Source organism: Ovis canadensis, chromosome 17 (genome assembly GCF_042477335.2).
Source record: "Ovis canadensis isolate MfBH-ARS-UI-01 breed Bighorn chromosome 17, ARS-UI_OviCan_v2, whole genome shotgun sequence".
Classification (NCBI taxonomy): Eukaryota; Metazoa; Chordata; class Mammalia; order Artiodactyla; family Bovidae; genus Ovis; species Ovis canadensis.
The window spans coordinates 69,137,121-69,151,796 of record NC_091261.1 but is presented as its reverse complement, the minus strand read 5'-3'; the positions used below and the strand labels follow the sequence as shown (position 1 = coordinate 69,151,796).

General features: G+C 35.1%; 1 protein-coding gene across 2 annotated transcripts in view; it reads right to left on the bottom strand.

The window, feature by feature from the left end:
* MED13L (mediator complex subunit 13L) overlaps positions 1-14,676 on the bottom strand; it is a 283,206-nt gene that overhangs the window by 132,963 nt on the left and 135,567 nt on the right. For both annotated transcript variants that reach the window (XM_069557581.1, XM_069557582.1), the window contains exon 3: positions 3,489-3,573. In XM_069557581.1, coding sequence (XP_069413682.1) covers positions 3,489-3,573 — 85 coding nt within the window. The remainder of the gene's footprint in view (positions 1-3,488; positions 3,574-14,676) is intronic.

Below are 14,676 nucleotides of genomic sequence, written 5' to 3'. Positions count from 1 at the left end.
AGTCAATCTTATCTAAATAGAAATGGAGCCCTGGTGGTCTAGTGGCTAGGACTCCATGTTCCCAATGCAGGGGTCCAGGGTTCAACCCAGATGCAGCAACTAAAGAGTTTTGCATGCCTGCTGCAAAGACTTGGCACAGTCGAAGAAACAACTTAAAAAAAAAAAAAAAAGACGTAACAGAAAATTGTTCAGAATAAGATAGTAAACTGTATTTTAACAAATTTAGGTTGTAAAGAGATAAGTAAGTTACAGCAAGTGGTCTAAGCTATGAAAAGAACAAAAGGGCAAGTATGTATTGGCCAACCTAGCTTCTGTTGACAATGAATAAAGACAGCTAAAAACAACCATGCAAAATGCTTCCCCGTCTCATGAGTAGGGTGATTTTCATTCACAGAGCACAGTAAAATTTTGATGAAAAGAGAACATTATTTTAAAGGACAAAAAACTATTACAAATTTTCAAAAGAATCTCAACTCTTCCATTCTAATAGCAGGAAGGGAGCCAAACAGCATAATTATTCATTATTTTCTCTAAGAAACACTGTTTTCTTTGCTTCAAAATAAACTTATATTAGGATCCAAATCAAAATATGCCAAATAATACTTTATGGGGAAAAGGAATTAATAATTATTGAAAACAGGTCAAGTATTAAGTGGAAGGCATCATATACTTTATCTAACAAAAAGTCAAAATGCATAGTTCAGTTCAGTCACTCAGTTGTGTCCGACTCTTTGAGACCCCATGAACTGCAGCACGCAATTCTTTGCATGCAACTCTTTGCGACCCCATGAATTCAGCACATGGCCTCCCTGTCCATCACCAACTCCCAGAGTTCACTCAGACTCACGTCCATTGAGTCGGGGATGCCATCCAGGCATCTCATCCTCTGTTGTCCCCTTCTCCTCCTGCCCTCAATCCCTCCCAGCATCAGAGTCTTTTCCAATGAGTCAACTCTTCACATGAGGTGGCCAAAGTACTGGAGTTTCATCCTCTATTTAATTTAAAGGGCATTAACTAAGACTTAAGAGAGGTCAAGGCAACTGTCCAAGTAACAGACCCTGAAACCAAACCAAGATCTAACCCAAAGTTCTTCAGAACTCAAGCTTTATTACATGTCATACTGCATATGACACAGTTAACTTTCTTATAAAATAAGGAAGTTATTTCAAACTGACCTAGACAACATTTTCTAAGCAGTTATATTGTAGCACTATTACCCTAGATAATAGCTGGGATAAAAAACAAAGGTACTAAAACGCCCTTTCAGTTCTGATCACCTAAAAGAACTATATATAAACTCAGGGGAAGAAATACAAAGTTTTTCCCATAAAAATTCTTAAATAGCCCATTCTTTCTCTTCTCTCTTTCCCCTTAAAACACCATCCAAAGCCTGGGACATACTCTTACGCGGAAGTAAGGAGATGCTCAAACAATGATGAGGACAGGTCAAAAAACCACAGGAGCTATCATGAAGGGACTTCCCCCAGCCAAATCCAGAAGAACTTACACATCAAATTAAATGATAGTAATAAACTATAATTCATTGAATAACCAGGAACCCCTTTTTTCCAAAATTATAAAGATAAAAAGATTAAGTGAGGCGAATAAATGCATACATCTATGGAAGAAATTGAAAACCTTTTCCTTACAAAAGAATGCCAACTAAATAAAAATAGAAGGAATGGTACATTTGAAAATTAACATCACAGTCACATAGTAATAAATGATATACAAGAACCACCAATAGAAGCTTAAACAAGTGGTTTAGATTTTGATAACAAATAGGAACATTACACAATTGTATTTGATCACACAAAATGCTGGGATGGATGACTCTCAAGCTGGAATCAAGACTGCCTGGATATATATCAACAACTTCAGATATGCACATGATACCATTTTAATAGCAGAAAGTTAAGAGAAACTAAAGAGCCTCTTGATGGAAGGTGAAATAGGAGAGTGAAAAAGATGGCTTAAAACTCAAAATTAAAAAACAAAGATCATGGAATCTGGTCCTATCACTTCATGGCAAACGGATAGGGAAAAAGAGGAAACAGAGTCAGATTTCATTTTCTTGGGCTCAGAAATCACTGCAGACAATGACTGCAGCCACGAAATTAAAAGACTCTTGTTCCTTGGAAGAATAGCTAAGACAAACCTAGACAGTGTGTTAAAAGGCAGACATCATTTTGCTGACAAAGATCTGAATAGCCCAAGCTGTGGTTTTTCCAGTAGTCATGTATGGATATGAGAGCTGGACCATAAAGAAGGCTGAGTACCAAAGAATTGATGTTTTCAAACTGTGGTGCTGGAGAAGGCTCTTGAGAGTCCCCTGGACTGCAAGGAGATCCAACCTAAAGGAAATCAACCCTGAATATTCACTGGAAGGAATAGTGCTGAAGCTGAAACTCCAATACTTCGGCCACCTTATACGAAGAACCAACTCACCAGAGATGAGCATGACAGTGGGAAAGATTGAGGGCAATGGGAGAAGGGGGACAGAGGATGAGATGGCTGGATGGCATCACTGACTTGGAAGGACACGAGTCTGAGCAAACTCAAGGAGACAGTGAAGGACAGAGAATCCTGGCATGCTTTCAGGGGGTTGCAAACAGTCGGACACGACTCAGCAACTGAACAACAACACTGGATCTGGCCACAAATTACTTATTAATTTCAAAGACAGAAATAAGGATCATAGTTAACAAATTCTTTTCTATGGTGTCACTACTGAAAAAGTATACAGTAAATCTAATCAAGAGGAAAATATCTCAAATTGAGAGACATTATAAAAAACATATGGCCTGAATCCATCCAAATGTCAATGATGACCCCAAGGAAAAAAAAAAAAAAAGTTAAGGAACTCTTCCAGATTTTAAAATGACATCAGAACTAAATATAATGCATGATTAAGGGCTAATCTGGGGGGGGCGGGGAGGATGGCACAGGAGAGAGGTTAAACTAAAGAGAACATAACTGGGACAGACAATAACAGCTGAGTTGAACTACAGATTAGATAATGATATTTTATCAATGTTATATTTCCTATGGGCTTACATGAGAGGATGTCCTTGTCCTTAGGAAACGTATGCCTAAATACTTCAGAGTTATAAAAAATGAATCTCAACTGTGTAAATGACATTTCTGGGAATAAATCTGAATGCACTCATGTGCACACACAACACACACTGAGTGCAAAGTTGGGGGTGGGTGAGAGGGTGAGGAATCAAAAAGCAAATATAAAGCAAACGGGGCAAAAGAGAAACTGTAAGTGAATCTATGTAAAAGGATATATGGAGTTCTTTGGGCTACTTCTAAAAATTCCATAAGTCTGAAATTACTCAATATAAAAAAAAAACAAACAAGAAGTTTATATAAAATTTCATAAAGCTGTGTGTGAAAATGGTTTGAGAGCTACAGGAAGCCTTCTGAGCACCTAGCATTATACTAGGGTGTCGAAACCACCATGCTGCCGCTCCTTCTCTTACCTTTCTAACAGATTGTGGATCGCTTTGAAGAGCAGCGTCCGACATTCATAGGAAAGGCCATTTTCCCAGAGTCCTTCTTCCACAACTGAAAACAAAACAAAACAAAGCAAAACAAAAAAATGAACCAGTAAGCAGGGCATCCAAATAAAAATAAAAGAAACTTTAAAAATATTTTTCTAAAGCAAAGTTAATGAGTTAATTTAAGTAGATGAACTTACACTGAAACAGAAAATAAGTTTGATCCTTGCCCAAAGTCAGAAAATACTTATGTACAGAGGGAATAATGTCTCAATTTTAAAGTTACTGAAACATGGGCATGGCACATCCCCCTCACACAAAGGTCTTACCAACCTGCCTCTGCAAAGTCTGAAACCATCCAAAAATCTCAAATTACTGTTTCTACCTAACTGTGTCACAACATTAATTATATTAAGGTTCTACTTAAAGTAACAAAATGCACAGATTAATACAAAGGTAATCGTGTATTTTCAGAGAGAAAACCAAAAAAGAAAATCCAAAAAAAAGGGGGACATTACACAAATTTCTCTAAATGTTTTGAAAGCAGTTATCTGAATAGGATTTTTAAAACATGGTTTTAGGGAGAACGTCAGAAAATTAAACCTTAATATAACATCAAATTCATTTCCTGAACTCATAATTTCATTAATGTTAACATTTGGTGAAGTTTTAATATTTGTTTACCATTTGCCTATGAAATATGCTGCAGCATCACTTAAAAGAGCCGCAAGGAACTTTAACACCAGAGAACTCAACAGACCAACAATATACCTCCTGCATTCCTAACATTCTTTTCATATGTAAAAACTATAAAATGCCTGAGAGAAGATAGCTAATTTTCTTCTAAATTATATTAGTTCATTTCAACACAGCAAAATATTCAAAGGATGCAGGCAACATTTGCAGATGAAAATTTTCCTCTCCCTTTTTAACATGCTGTCTTGACAAAAGTACTCACCGGAGAAAATTGTAACAGAGAATTAAAACACATGTTAAATCCAAAATGCACTTTTCATGCATTTACCGCACCAACTAACTTTCAAATTGCATCTCCTCATTCTCCAATTAGAATCTGAAAAAGTATACTTACATTTAGGGGTTTTCTCTATAGGACTTCTTTTAAAAATGATAAAACTGGATAAATATTTCTTTTCTTGGGATGTCAGATAATTTTTTTATCCTCCTATGTGGCTAATCATGACCTACCAAATTTTTCCAAATTAACCTCTGTCAAGAGACTTTTATATTATTTGTAACTAGATAAACAGAAATAAAAGTACAGCAAATAAACATTCCTGCTAGCAACAGACTATCTCTGCTCAGGACAAAACATCCAAATGTTTTCTACAATCCTATATAGGCATCATCAATCTCTACTTTCACACATATTTATCTTCGGGGTTGAGCTTTTCTGAGTGAGAAAGCAAGCTAATATATTTCAGTGAAAGGAACATCCCATATTAATTTGCTCTTATTTCCTAACATAAGCTAGAAATTCCTAAAACTTAATAACAGAGCCCAGCTCTTCTGAATTACTCTTCAAAGCAGTCACTGGTTTCAGCGTTTTCTATATATTAGTCTTTTGTGCCATAAAGAGTGTTGATGATGCAGTATTTATGAAAATCATAAGTATCCCATTCGTCTTTCCAAGGTTTTCTTCCAAGTTGGTAGCACCTATTCTGCACATTAAAAACACAGGAACTTTTATAATTAAAACCTTCACACATACTTCAGTGTAGAATAATAGGCCTCAAATAAATTCCAACACCAAATTATCAACAGTGTCATTTGCTTCAACCACACTGCTTTCTTTTTTCCTCGATATATTTTTGAAGCACACCCCACTCCAAAGTACCTCAGTATACACAAAATTTGAATCTAAACAAGGTCTATCAGTTGCCTGTCAAGTTGTATCTCTTAAGACTCCTTAATCTCAACATCTCATCTCCTTTTTTCAAACATGGCATTTATTTACTAAAGAAACCAGGTTAGTTGTTTTATAGAATACCTTGCATTCACATCTGATTTGTTTCCTCATGATATTCTTTAATGTTGGCACTACTTTGATCTTAACAGAAGATGTCAAAGGAAAGCTCTCAGACAAGCAGATCTCTATTTCTTCCTCAAAAGATCCTCAAATACTTTGTTAACTGAAATGTGGAAGGGTTATAGCTGTCTGGTCATGCACTGTGCATTACTAAACAAGTTTTAGCATGCACAGGTAATGCCAACTACATCACTGTCCTATAATACCATTATGATCTTATCCCGATTTCAAGAATTTTTAAAATAGGCCTTAGAAGTTCTTCTTTGAAAAAAATCTTAAAAGAGCAATTACAACACACCTACACCTAGCATCATACTGTTAACACACTGAACATTTCTCCTAATATCAAAAACAAAGCAAGGCTGTCAGCTCTGATCAGTCTTATTCCACTTTACAGTGGAGGTCTCAGCCAGTACAAGAAAGTAAGTACCAGGCATACTAACTGGAATAGAAGAAATGATCTTTATACAGATGACATGACTATTAGAAAATCCTAGAGGATCAACAAAGAAGAGCTACAAGAACCAGAACTGAGTTTAAGTTAGTTAAGGTCAACAGACACAAAATAACCATATTTCTATACAATACAATGAATAATTAGAAATTTTTAACAATTTGAGTACTATTTACAATAGCACCAAAGCCCATGAAATTCTTAGGCATAAATCTTATAATTGGGAGACTAACACTACCTAACTTCCAGGTTAACTATAAAGCTAGAATAAACAAGACAATATGGTACTACAGAGAGGACAGATATACAGATCAACAGAACAGAAAACAAAGTCCAGATATAGACCCACAAATATACAGTCAACTGATTTTCAACACAGCTTGCAAAGGTAGTTCCGTGGAGAAAACAGTCTTCAACAGATGATGCTAGGATTAATGAATATCCCTATGCAAAAAAATTGAGCCTCAAACCCTACCTCACACCATATAGAAAATCCTCAAAATGGATCATAAAACAAAATGCAAAACCTAAAACTATAAAACTGTGAAAATATAGGAGAAACCTTTTATAAGTTTAGGTTAATCAAAGACTTCAAAGCTGACACCAGAAGCATGATTCATAAATAAAAATTGTTAAACAGAGCTTCATAATAATAACTTAGCTCTTTAAAAAGCACAGAAAGTCATAGTAAGCTATAGGAAAGATAAGCCACAGATGGAGGGAAAACAATTACAAATCACATATCTGTCAAGGACATGTACTCAGAAAATGCTGTTCTTGAAAAAAAAAAACTCAAAACAACACAATTTTTTAAAAAAATTTTTAGAGAATGGAGAAAAATTTGGACACTTCACCAAAAAGATATACGAATGGCAAATAAAAACATGAAAATATGCTCAAAATATCATTGGTCATTAAGGAAATGCAAATTAAAATCACAGTAAGATATCACCCATTAGAACGGCTTGAAAGAAAAACTGAAAATCCTAAGTGCTAGTGAGCACATAGGTAACTGCTGCTAAGTCGCTTCAGTCGTGTCCGACTCTGTGCGACCCCATAGACGGCAGCCCACCAGGCTCCCCCATCCCTGGGATTCTCCAGGCAAGAACACTGGAGTGGGTTTCCATACTGCCCTATACTGCTAATGGAAATGCAATTATTAGTAAAGTCACTTTGGAAAAGCTGACTGGCGATTTTTCAAAAGTTAAACATACGCTTTATATACAGCTTAGCAACATCCCTCCAGGTTCACATGAAAAACTGTAGCAAATTTTTTTTGCCCTCATAGTTGACAAAAACTAGAAACTACCCAAATGTCTCTCAACTGGGGAATGGTCAAACAGTGGAAAATCCATACGCCGAGCATTCAGAAATAAAATGAACTACTGATACAGCTAAAACATGAACGAATATCATTAAAGTGTTAGTCGCCCAGTCGTGTCTGACTCTTTGTGACCCCATGGACTAGAGCCCACCAGGCTCTTCTGTCCATGGAATTCTTCAGGCAAGAATACTGGAGGGGGTTGCCATTTCCTACTCCAACTGATACACCTAAAACATGAATGAATGTTATTAGGCTAAATGGAGAAAGTCACACTTACAAGGCCACCTGCCTTATGATTTCACTGTATGACATTCTTGCAAAGGCAAACTTGAGGTAACGTGAACCGCTCGGTGGTTTCCAGGGATGGGGGTGGTGGGAGGAGGGCTCACAACATAAGGGCATGAGAAAGCGGGGCAAGGGGCATGGAGGTTGGGTTGGGGGTGCTTCTGGAATATGCTTATATTGATTTAATTATTTTTTTAAAATTTTACAATACAGTATTGGTCTTGCCATACATTGACATGAATCCACCACGGGTGTACATGAGTTGATTTTTAAAATACATTTTTAGTGTTGAAAATGAGAACAGAGTGTGAATTAAAAGAACTCCTACTCTAAATATATATTCTAAACATAATTTTTATTCAAAGGATTGTGTCTATTTGATTAACCTAAATTATTAAAAGCAAAAAACAGTTGTAAGCAAAAAGAGACCACAGACCCAACCACAGTGGTCCTCCCAAACAACATAATATACTATTATTTATAGTATGTACTCTATGTTAATCACTATAAATAATACAAAGAGAGTGTCTCTTTCCTGCCTCAGTCCATAAAGACTCTGCCTGCAACGCAGGGGACTTGGGTTTGATTCCTGGGTCGTTTAGATCCTCTAGAAAAGGAAATGGCAACCCACTCCAGTATTCTTACCTGGAGAATCCCATGGACAGAGGAGCCTGGCCGGCTACAGTCCATGGGGAATCAAGAGATGGACACAACTTAGCAACTAATCCACCATCATACCAAGAGAAGAAAATAATTCAGAAAGATGCTTTGCTTTTTAAATATTAAAAATTTGAAAAAGTATCTTTATTAATATTATTAATTAATTAAATTCTCATGTCTCCCTCATACAGTATAACGAAGTTTAGGAACCAATGTAATAAAACAACAGGGAAGAAAAGTAGTAACATGAAGTAAAACAGATCCCTCCACATTAAGCTCTTGTTTAAGAAAAGTATACTAAAGCTGAAACAATAATAGAAAATTATGAATTATCCTGTAAGTTAACCAGTAAATTTTTAAGTACAAGTCAGCAGAGGTAATTAAAAAGGATACAGTGTTTGAACTTCATATAAACATTTAAGTTTCGTAAGTCATATGATTTATTACAGATTTCAAAGCAGCCAATAATTTACTGGAAGTCAACAACTGTGATCAAAGATTAACCACGGTAATAGAAACCATCAATATAAGCTATGGATTTAAGGATAATGCATTAATATGCTAACCCTTTTAATTTACTATTTATATATACCCAATAAACTTGTAGAAAGGAACATTAAGTCAGAACATACTTTATTTCTATCAATTTCACATACAGAATTTTCAGAAATACAAGGGTGATGTACATTTGATGTATATTTCAATCAATCTCTAAAATTCCAAAAGAAGCAAAATCTAGAATGACATTTTTGGAGTCTGGTAATAGATATTTGGCCAATAATCACTGGCCAACTGTTCTTGGCTATAAATCAGGAATGCTCTCAAAAATCAAACAGACTTTGAAAGCCACTGTGAGGCAAAATTACTTAAAATACTTTTCAAATCTGCTATTGAACGCTGAAAGTCTTTTCTTTTAAAACACTAATAGGAAAGCAAAATAACTTAAACAGTCAAGGTTAGTTTTCTATTCAGAAAACAATCTTTTTCTCATCTAATGAGGCTTCATGTACCAAGTCTGAACCAAGCACTACATCACTACATACAAATGTAGGGGAAGGGGTTCCTCTTTTCACAACACTTTGAGACAGAGTAAAAGGACACATAGCATTCATTTTTCTCACTCAATACCTGACTTCTTCCCATCACTGCAAATTGCTTATTTCATGAACTCTGGTTGGGAACAAAGATGGTCAGTCACCCCTAAAAGGAGATGAAAATGCTGATTCTTCTACAAGTGGGACAAGGATCCATAAGCTAAATGCTAGATGCTCCTACATCATAATTTTGACCCTAGATTTTGGGACACAAAAGGGAGTGGATAGAGAGAACTTTCTGTCAGCACTAAAAACAGAGGCTGCAAGATTAAGTTTCCTGAGGTACTGTAGCATCAAGGGCTTGGTGGTGATAACACAGTTTTCTCAGACCACATCTGCAGTACTGATCCTAAAAGACAATACTCAGTATTCTCTTATCCAACTCCTCTTCTTAGTTTGCAGCTAAAAACACTGATCAATACACTTTATTCTAATCTCCATTTGAGAAAACTAAGGCTTAAAAAATAAACTTCCTGATGGTCACATAATAAATTCAAAAATCTGGAGTTAAATGTTATCTATACTCAACAGGACTTCCCTGGTGGCTCAGACGGTAAAAGCGTCTGCCTACAGTGCAGGAGACCTGGATTCAATCCCTGGGTCGGGAAGATCTGGAGAAGGAAATGGCACCCCATGATAAAGTCAAAGAAAATCACAGAACAGATTTTTTAAACTAATATATCTGACACACCCTTTGCCCAAGGTAAAATTTAAACCAATACTTCATTTACTTTATATAGTGATTTTCCAAACAGTATTCTTTTTTTGAGGGGGGGAGGGGCTGGCAGACAGAGGAGTTAAAAAGTAGCTAGTCTAGGTTAAGATGCTATAAATGACATGAGGTGCATTTACTACTTAATTCTCTATCTCCCTTCCAATTGGACTGAGAAGAAAAGCCAACTGCCAAGAAGTTTTTACAAGAAGGTAGGCAGATGCTAGGCCCTCTCCTTAAGAAACCTACAATCTACCCAGGGCACACTGTCTTCATCTTAAAAAAAAAAAAAAGAAAGCCTTTCTAATTCTTTTGATCTTTCAAGTTTCAACTTAAAATGATTATTAACTCCTTAAGAATATAAATTATCAAGATGACTGTCTCTATAGAATACACTTACTCTATATAATGGAGATTTTTTTCTAAAACTTTGTTAACAGTCTCAGGAAATAAAAGCAACAAAAGAAGTAAAATGAATGCACCAAAAATCACTGGCAAAACTCAGCCAAAATAAATTCCCAAATTAAAACACTCTTGATATTTCGTGGTCGATTAAAGCCAGACTGAACTGAAAAATAAAATTAAGTACAACCATAACTGCCTACTTACAAAGAAAAACAATTTTGGCACTAAAGTTATCTAACTTAAATTGCAAAAGCTATAATCAGAATTTGTTCAAATGGCTGTTATTTAACCTTTTTTAATATAGTAATCCTCATAATCAAATATTTAAACTGTAAAACTATTATATAAATGTTTTCTTTTAGTGGAGAGACAGTGTTTTAGAAGTGAAAACTTAAATAGCAGGAATTACTGCTTAGCTCACAAATAATTTTTTTAAATCATCACAAATTGTACTACAAATTCTTTCTATTTTGCTAAACATGGTTCCTTGCAGAATTAATAAGCTTCTTTGAAAGAAAAATCATATAAAACGTTCGGGGGAAAAAAAAGTCAATACGGCAAAATATCAAAGCAGCATATACTTCAATGATTTTGTGTTTCCCAGCAGAGATCATGGAAAGATATCTCTTCCAATTCGACAAATGAAACTGACATACTTTACTTGAAGGGGGAAAAAAGGGAGGAGGGAGAATGAAATAGGGTAAGGGAGGAGCATAAAAATTGTGAAACCTTCAAGAAATTCAAGCTCATGCTTTTAGAATTCAGGTCACCCTGCCTTACACAGTTTAAAAGTAGAATTACTTTCAAAGAATACATATTTCCTCAGAGCTATGATACATATTTCCTTTTAATGTATCATATTGCAGCAACAGCTGAAATGAACGTCTAGACATCAAAAACACTTCTTACTCCCACCTACTGCTTTTTTAACTCAGGCATCAAAACTAATGAAACCTATTATCCAGAACACTGAGTTCAGTAACCACACTGGCCACTGCAAATACTGAAGGGGGGAGGGGCACTTTCCAGGGATGGCACTCCCGATTCAGCCATTAAAATTACTGAAAATCAAATTGTGCACCAAACTCCAGAAATACAAACAGATTAAAGCAAGGCACATGAAACAAGAAGATTATTTCCCAGTTAGATTTCAGAGGCAAAATGATAAAGATAATGCAGCTCTGAATCCAGGATTTATAATTTTCCCACCGCCTTTGTGGTCAAACCTTTATCTGCAATATGTAAAGCCCACTAGGATTTTTGTTTTTTTCTTTTTTTTCTTTTCTAAAATTAAATCTACTACCTAGGAATTATACTTAGCAAACATAATAACATTTATCAATTTATCATTTATCCATTTAATTATAACAGTTGCAATAAAGATTTTCAAGATAAATATATGGAGATTTTTTTGAAGTATCTGCTGTTTCTTTTTCTAAATTGAGGTATAGCTGATTTACAGTGTCTTCTTAAAATTGACATTAAAAAAACTGAGTAACAAAGTAGCATAATGCTACATTAATTCTGAAATATAGCACAATACCCATAAAAAATCCAATTACATACAACACTATTGATTGATCACAGTTATGCTGCCATCGATTGCCTTGTAAAATCTATATTTGAAGTCATTAATAACTAAATGGACTGACTTATTACTTATATAAAATTCAACCCACCTAGAGCTCTGATTTCCCTGAATTGTTCATGGATGTTGAATACTTGCTATCACTTAACAAATCTATGTTGAAATGGATTTTAACTTTCCCAATGTCAATTAATCAATCAAATAAGAATTTGAGATATAAGGTATATATCAAAATGCTCCATTTGTTTCGACCTATTTGCCACTTTACATGATGACGAACATTGACAATATTCATCAGACAGAAGCACAGCTGTAATTCAAAATTTTAACAGTATAATGTCTAACGAAGGAATCTCTAACAGCATGAGTTCTCTGCCAGTTGCAGGATAACCAGAATTTTAATGACGGTTCCTACACACCACTGACGCAGTTGAGACATGACCTAAGTTAGCATTTCAATGGATCACAGGATTCCATGTAAAGCCACTAAACTTTAAATTGAACTAAATTTCTAGATAAATTGAATAAGACCTTCAAAAGACAGCTGCTACAGAAAACAGGCTGCCGTGCTACTTTAATAGCTACACAATGAAAAAAAGTCTTGCACAATGGCTGTTACTGACTTCGAAGAACTAAACTTGCCCCTATTTTTTACTCCTTTCAAAGATTTTTAATTATTAATTTTTATCCTTTCAAGCTATTAATATTCTCTTAATTTTATAATGCATATAAACAAACAAAGGCCTAGAGGCACAGCCACTGAAATTAACAATTATCTTTGATGCTAGAATAATTATCTTTTTTACCTCTTTGTGTATGTTAGCGATTTTCTTTAATGAACATGTTACTTTTAAAAAGAGACATCATATCTGAAATAGATTTTTTTAATGTCTACTGTTGTTTATTAAAGAGCCGTATATTAAAAAAAGAAAAAAACTACATGCTCATAAATTACAAGAATGGTAACATCCTCAGGACAGGAAACACCACAAGATAAATTAAATTAAATTTTGAAAAAGGAAAACCAGACATACGATTCAGTTAGACTATACATTTAAATCCATCAATACTGCAAAATGAACATCTTATAAACTTTCTCTAAGACAATGACTTTAATCAAGATGACTCAACTATTGATTTCAACATTGGCAAAACTGAGCAGTTAAAATTAAAAATATTTCCTTCCACTCTTCAGAAACAACCTGATTTGAAACACACACACACACACACCCACACACACACACCCACTAGACGGCACAAGCGCACGCGCGCGCACACCCACCCACACACACACACACACCCACACACCAGACTGCTACTAAAATTTTAACAGAGCAAGTCTCCAAATTGCCTTTTACACTAAAGCTCAAACAGTTGTCTGTCACTGCTATTACAGTGAGTAATCCTTGCAGCTGTAAGTGTTTGAAAGGCAGCTGTCTCATTGGCATTCTCTCCCCACCCCCACTCATCCAGCATTTCTGTTCTTGCTACAATAATCTTAAAGAGCATTTTACAGGAGGCTTAGCCCTGGCTGAGGGCACTCTACGGCGTGACCGAGAGAACATGGAAACACGATTCATTAGACACGCCTGGAGTGATAACAATGGTGCTGCTTCTTGCTGCCTTTCATTTCGTACATCAGGCTGAGACTAATGCATTCTCGTTACACAACAAGCACATTTATAGACAGGAAAAAACTGTAATCACCTTTGATTAAGAGACAGCATATTTTTCCTATATGAGCCGCCAGCCATACTGACAGAGTAATTATTTTTTAACTGACAGGTTAAAATAGCAAATGTAGCAAAAATAACATCTGCCCAAAAGAGACAGAGATGACTACTATAAAGACTTCATACACAAAGGTTTCTTAGACCAGGCTCAGTGCCATATCCTTGAGAACTGATTGGTACCTGGACTTATATTTAAGCTACACAGTCTATGAGAAATAGAACAGGCCCTTTAAGCAATCTCAATCTACACACCTAATTCTTTATAGGTAAAAATTACAGAATTTCGTTGGTCATTTTATCTGTAATTATTACTGACCTCCTTTCTACTTCTTTCACCACAGTACTACAAAATTCAACAGTACTATTAACATTCTTCTCATTTTCCATTATTCAAAATAATTTATCCTTTTACATAAAATGCTAGCCCAAAACAGAAAATCTGCTTTCTATCCAAACTGTAATAGCAAACAAAGTGTAATTTCGATTAAAAACAGGGATATAGAATAATTATTTTCTATCACCCAGCTTCCTCAATCACTGCACCCAATAAAGGTTTGAATTATACATATAGAAGAATATAAAAGACCTAATTTAAACTGAAAAAAGTCATAAACCACATTATATTGACAATATGTAAAGTCAATTTTCTTACAGGATTTCTTACTTCTTCACATACCCATAAACTTGCAGTCTTTTGTGGGTTCATGCTTATATGTTGCTCACTTACAGGGAGCTTGGTAGTTTATTTACTAGCCAGAAATTAAAAGATAATACATTAAACAAAAATATTGGAAAGTATCTTTTCAAGGTTAGCAGACTGCATAGTTAAGCATTTTTTAAAAGACATTTAGTCTCTCTTTAAAGCTTT